General features: G+C 64.5%; 2 protein-coding genes across 2 annotated transcripts; one reads left to right on the forward strand and one right to left on the reverse strand.

Moving 5' to 3' along the window:
* Positions 1-1,331: 1,331 nt before the first annotated feature.
* Positions 1,332-2,039, reverse strand: EMIHUDRAFT_248064 (hypothetical protein; the record flags this gene model as incomplete). Its single annotated transcript, XM_005763586.1, has 3 exons — positions 1,332-1,412; positions 1,486-1,610; positions 1,814-2,039. The coding sequence occupies 3 exons, from the start codon at positions 2,037-2,039 to the stop codon at positions 1,332-1,334; spliced, it is 432 nt and encodes a 143-aa protein (XP_005763643.1).
* Positions 2,040-3,948: 1,909 nt separating this feature from the next.
* Positions 3,949-4,601, forward strand: EMIHUDRAFT_371569 (hypothetical protein). Its single transcript, XM_005763587.1, has one exon. The coding sequence runs from the start codon at positions 4,000-4,002 to the stop codon at positions 4,522-4,524; it is 525 nt and encodes a 174-aa protein (XP_005763644.1). The 5' UTR covers positions 3,949-3,999; the 3' UTR covers positions 4,525-4,601.
* Positions 4,602-5,764: the final 1,163 nt, after the last annotated feature.

The following is a 5,764-nucleotide window of genomic DNA, read 5'->3' on the forward strand; positions in this document are numbered from 1 at the left end:
TCGACCTTCTTGGGCAGCAGCTGGGCCTGGTCGTCGCCGTGGCCCAGCGCGCCCCATACTCCATCGCCCCAGCTCCACACAGCGCCGTCGGCCGTGATGACGAAGCTGTGGTCGCCTCCAGCCGACACAGCGACGACGCGCTGGCCAGCAAAGGCCTCGACCTTCTTGGGCAGCCGCTGGTGGTGCTGGTCGCCGTGGCCCAACCGGCCGTAGACTCCATTGCCCCAGCTCCACACAGCGCCGTCGGCGGTGACGGCGAGGCTGTGGTCGCGTCCAGCCGAGACAGCGACGACGCCACCCGCCAAGGCCTCGATCTTCTTTGGCTGCCACTGGTGCTGCTCGTCGCCGTGGCCCAGCTGGCCAGAGCTGCCGCTGCCCCAGCTCCAGACCTCTCCGCCGGCGGTGAGGGCGAGGCTGTGTGCGGCTCCAGCCGACACACTCATGGCACGGAGAGAAGACGGGAGGCGGGTCGGTGTGTTGAGCCGCGTCACGCCCTCGCCGTGGCCCAGTAGCTCTTGCATGTAGGACGAGTCAGAGCCGCACGACGAGAGCCGCCCCTCGCCGTCGATGAAGACGCTGTGCTGCTGGCCTGCCGCCGCCCTCGTCGGCAGGTTGGACTCGCATAGCAAGGCCGAATAACACAGCCACCTCACGGCGCAGCTCTCGCCCTCTGGCAGCGCCAGCAGCGCGAAGCCGCGCTCTTGCGCCCACAAGCGGATGCCATCAGCCGCGAGCGAGGCGTGGAAGAGGAGCGAGACGGCCGCGACGCGAGCGATGTCGAGGGGGCACTCGCAGCGAGAGAGGATGTGCTCGAGGAGCGCCGTGGGGAGGTCGAGGAGGCGGGCGGGCGGCGGCGTGTCTGGCGAGGGGGCGCGGGTGGCGGCGGAGGCGAGGCGGCGCGAGCGGCGGCGCGACAAGGCAGACATATGCGCGAGAAAAGAATTGCCTCGTCCAATCGATAGAAGCGCCGGATCGCCCATGTTAAGCGTTTACCAACTTGAGGTGACGTTCTTCTGTCCAGATTCCGTGGTTTTTGACGGTATTCGGATTTTCGCTATTTGGTCGTGTGGGTGTGATTCCGGGATTAGTCAATGGTACCGCGTCGGCGACGCGAGCGCCTTGCGGGCAGAGCCCTTAGCCACCCTTATGTCTTGCGCGGTCAAAAGAAATTTTCGCGCGCGAAAAAGAATTCGCGCGAAAAGCAACTGCCTCGCACACGAGCACTCAAAAATAAATCCATCACGTCCTCCTGACAAACCAACTTCCCCCACACACAATCGTCCACCCTACGCCGTACGACTGCGGCTCGGCCGCGCACGCCGTCAAACGCGTCAAGCAGCAGCTGCGACGCATGTCGGCCCGTTCGACCCCGCGTGCTCCAGAACCTTGACAATCCCCTCGGTGCCGTCGACCTATTCGCAATGCGTGGTGGCGCGAGCGGCGAAGCGCCACCAGGAGGGAGGGCGGGGGTTGGGGTGCCTCCACGAGCATGCCGTCCGCCGGCGTTTGCAACTGGGGTGGCAGCGAGAGGTGAGTCGTGACTGGCCTCGCCTGAAGCCACACGAGCCGCCGTTGCTCGTCGAGCGCGAACTCGGTGTCGACGGGATGGCCTGGTTGCGGTAACTGTAGTGAGCGTCGGGCTGGGGCCCGCACGGCCAAGAGGAAGAAGGGCGGAAAGAATTCTTAAGATACAAGCCTCTCTCACAGCACACTGGCACGACAAGGGCGCGGACTGGCGCGGACTGGCACACACACAGGCTCACCACCGGAGCCGCCTAAGCGACTCCGTTAAGAACGGCAATGCACTCCGCACCATGCACAATGCCGCTCTCCCCGCACGCTAGCTCGTTCACCGTCTGCCACGCCACGGCGGTGTGGAGGACGACAGACAAGCGCTGCATCTGCAGCCCGTGCCAGTTCTTGGTGGTCCATGTGACCTCGTCCAGGTGCTGAGCGTGCGAAAGTTTGGGCGGAAAGAATTCGCGGATGCGCCGTTTTTGATCTCGGTGCTCAATCCCGATGCTCCAGGCCTCCTGCATCACTCCCAAGCGAGGCCGTCTCTCCTAGCGAGGCGTTGCGAATCGTGGGACGAGGAGCCTAAGCGATGCGCATTTTGATGCGCCGATGCAACCGATGTAGCGGCTGCTGCGCGGTGAATTGTGGGCTCTGTCGCGAGTGCCAGGACAAGCCCGCTTTCGGTGGGAAGGGTATCAGAAAGAAGCTGTGCCGTGCACGCAGGTGCCAAAATCCCCAGAGCGCCAAGGCTGCCGCGGCCAAGGCTGCCACCGTCTCGCGCACAGCGGACCTGTTGGAGCTGATGCTTCCAGGCGGGAGGCAGGAGCTCGTTGATCGCGAGTTTGCAGCACCCGCCCTTCCGACCGCCACCGCCGTCGCCGCCACCCATGCCGTCGGGGGCTCGGTTGCCTCTTCTTCGCCCCCCTCGCCGACGTCAGCAGAGCTCCTGGAGCGGGCGCGAGCGCAGCTGGTGCCGCTCGGAAGCCGGGGCGTGCCGACCAACGACGCGACCCCGTCGTTCTGCGCCCTCTCTTCCCCGAACTGCGACTTCGCCGTGACCGCCGGGACTCCCGAGGCTCGCGACACCACCTCGGAGGCTCTGCGCGTCCTCGCTGCCTTGTGCGATCCTCACGCCGACACCGATGCCAGCGGCGGCAGCAGCGGCGGCGGCGGCGAGGAGGGCGGCGGCGGCGGCGAGGAGGGCGGCGCGGGTGAATGCCGAGGCGACTATGGGGAAGCATCGGACCGGTGGGATCGCGGCCCGCAGCCTGAGGATGAGATGGAGGAGCTCCTCGGCGAGCTGCTCTCCTCGCTGGAATCCGACGACCTGTTGTCGCAGCCCTCGGTCTCGCCCTCCACCTCGCTGGGAGATGCTGCTTCTACTACTACTACGTCCTCTACTACGACTACTGCTGCTACTACGACCTCCTCGCCGGGAGAATCGACTCGTCCCGTCTCGTCCCTCACTCCGCTGCAAGCCAGCTGCCACCGGATCGGCTCCCTGATCGAGCTTGAGTTCCGATCCCTCGCTGCCGGCGCGGACTTGCCTCGCGAGCAGCAGCTGCGCCTCTTCGGCGCCGCCGCCGCCGATCGCAGTGCGGTGCTCCTCCGCCTCCAGGCAGTCCTCCACGCCATGGTCTCCAATCTCGCCACCTCTTCCGCCGGGAGCAACGATCCCGCAGCAGTGGCTGCAGTGCTGCGCATCGTCACGGCCGCAGAGGTGACACTAGCGGACGGCAGCGACTTGCCCGTCCCCCCGCCGCTTCTCCCTGCGTTGGCGGCCGCAATGCGCGCGGCGGCGGCTCGGCAATCTGCCCTGGCGCCAGTGCCTTCGCCGCTTCCGTCGCCTCCCGAGCCGACCCTGGCCAACAGCCCCCTCACAAAGAGCCCACTGCTGTCGCTGCCTAGGAGGAAGCCTCGGACCGGCAGGCTTGCGACGCCGGGTTACTTGGTGGCCGCTCTGGGCCGGCGCGTCGGCGGCTCGGTGCGGTTCTGGGCACGCCACAGGCTTCTTGGGCAAGGCTTGCCGTTGCCGGGAGGGGGCGTCTGTGGGTATTCTGCGACGCCCGAGAGGGTGCAGGCTGGCGCGCTGTGCATCTTTTGGTGCCAGATCTTGTTGCTGCGCGCGGCGGAGGAGCGGGGCTTCTTGACCGAGACAGCAGACGGGTGTGGGCTCGCTTTCCCCCCCCTGAAACTCCCCCTGAAACCCCAGCCCGCGCTCGCGCACCCGCCCCGCCCACGCCCCCACTTAAGTCCCACCCTGACTCCACCCCTCTCCTGTGTCGCTTGCGCCCGCCTCCGCCTCTCAATCTGCGTGAAGCCTCCCCCCGCGTTGAGAGGCGTCGCGAATCAACGTGTCCTGCTCTCTGGCTGCGCCGCAGGTGGACGCCTTTGGGGGACGGCGAGGGGTCCAACCTCATCGCTTCCGTCTCCACCCTCGCCGTGGTACTCTTGGGCGGGAACTTCTTCCGCGTGGCGTTCGGCATGCGCGCGGCCGCGCGACGCGCGCGCTTCCTGGCAAGGGCGCAGCTCTTCACTTGGGGCGTGTGGACTTGCACGAATGTCGCGCGGCTGCTCAAGGCCTTCCTTCGGCAAGAGGAGGAGCTGCTAGAGGACATCGAGAGCGTGCTGGGCGCCATGTGCGTGCGGCCGCGGCCCTGCCCTGGTACTCCCCGCTCATTTACGGTTTGCACCGTGGCCCGGCATGATAGGTGCAGCGACCAGGGTGAGAGCGCGCTTCAGCAGTCCGTCCTAATCGAGCTCGGCCTCCTCAGTCCACTCCTCGGCCGCTCCCTCCGGATCCCCGCCGGTTTCATGCTTGCCAACATTGGCCTCACTCTCATGTCCGCGGGACGCCTCGGCTGGCTCTTCCCCTCCCACTCCTACCCGACTCGCATGGCCCACTGCTTGATCGCGCCCTACATTGGCTCGTTCGTGGCCAGTGCGCTGCTTCTCTGCGCCACCGGGGTCCTGCCTTGGCGGGCGCGCGCGGGGGGGGGGAGTCGCTAGGCTCGCCACGAGGTCCGCACAGAGCAACTTGAAGCCGGGTGCACATTGCAGAGAGTCAAGAAAGCTACCCTGAACGCACAGAACTCGTACGAAAAATCAGAAGGGGGCGGAAGCCGCGGAATATGGGTGCCTAACGTTAATTTGGGGCGCCTAAGCCCTAAACAGTTGTTGTGGCTGAAATCCTCAACGTTGTTCGAGTGTTCGCCCCAGCCGCCAGCCCCATGGCCATGCTGTTACTGTTTGTTACACTGTTGTTACTAGATTGTTGTTCAGGACAGCGGCCAGCAAGCAGAAAATGGCAATAAAAACCAAAAAAAATCCCGGGTATTTTCGGGTATTACACGCGGGCACTCGCACTGAACACTAGAGATCGTCGTGGGTCACTGCCAGGCCACCGGGGGCCATCCTTACTGTTGTTCAGACTTCAGTCGGCCTGACGGTATACTTTTCTTTGTTTGTGTTTACATAAACGTTGTGTGTGTGAGAGAGATTTCTTGTGTGTGTGTGTGTGTGGAGCACAGACCTTGCTTGTTTGTTAATTTGAGAAGAAAATACGCATCTACCCCCGGGGCTAGGGCTCTCTTGCCCGCAACCCGATGCCAATCATCCGGCCCGCTGGGTGCGCTTCTGAGCTCCCCGGCCCTGGATGTGCGGTTGATGACTGCACTCCAAGTGCTCCAAGTGCATCTGCACGCTGGTCTCCCCCTATAGCTATCTAGTGCGCCGGTCCCGTGCTCAGTGTTGTTTCTTTATTGTGAGGTGAGTCGCGTCCCTCGCGGAATTTCCGCGCGGCTTTCCCTTCCTTCCTCCTCGGATCTTCTCTCACACCTTGCTAAAATAAAAACCCCATTCGCCTTTCTAGACACGGTCAGCGAACACCTCGGCCAAGAACACCTGCACCCCCATCTTCTTGAAAAGAGGCGCCCATGTTCTTTATATAAAATGAACTCGGGGGCACGGGACGCGGCACAAAAGGGGCACAAACGCCAGGCTACAAAGACGGGGAGGCACGTAGTGACGCAGGGGAGTCTAGGCGACGGCGGCGTCCTCCGACGCCGCGGCGAGCCTGAGCTCGGTCGCAATCTCTTCCGCCGCCGCGAGCTGCAGCGCGACTGACATGCGCTGGGCCTGCAGCGACCATGTTCTTCATCCTCGCGAGCATCGCCGCCGTGACCACCACAGACCATAGCATCTCGAGCCCAACATGCACACTGGCGGGAGGGTAGAATTGGCCGTTCGT

The sequence above is a fragment of the Emiliania huxleyi genome, assembly GCF_000372725.1.
Source record: "Emiliania huxleyi CCMP1516 unplaced genomic scaffold EMIHUscaffold_628, whole genome shotgun sequence".
Lineage (NCBI taxonomy): Eukaryota > Haptophyta > Isochrysidales > Noelaerhabdaceae > Emiliania > Emiliania huxleyi.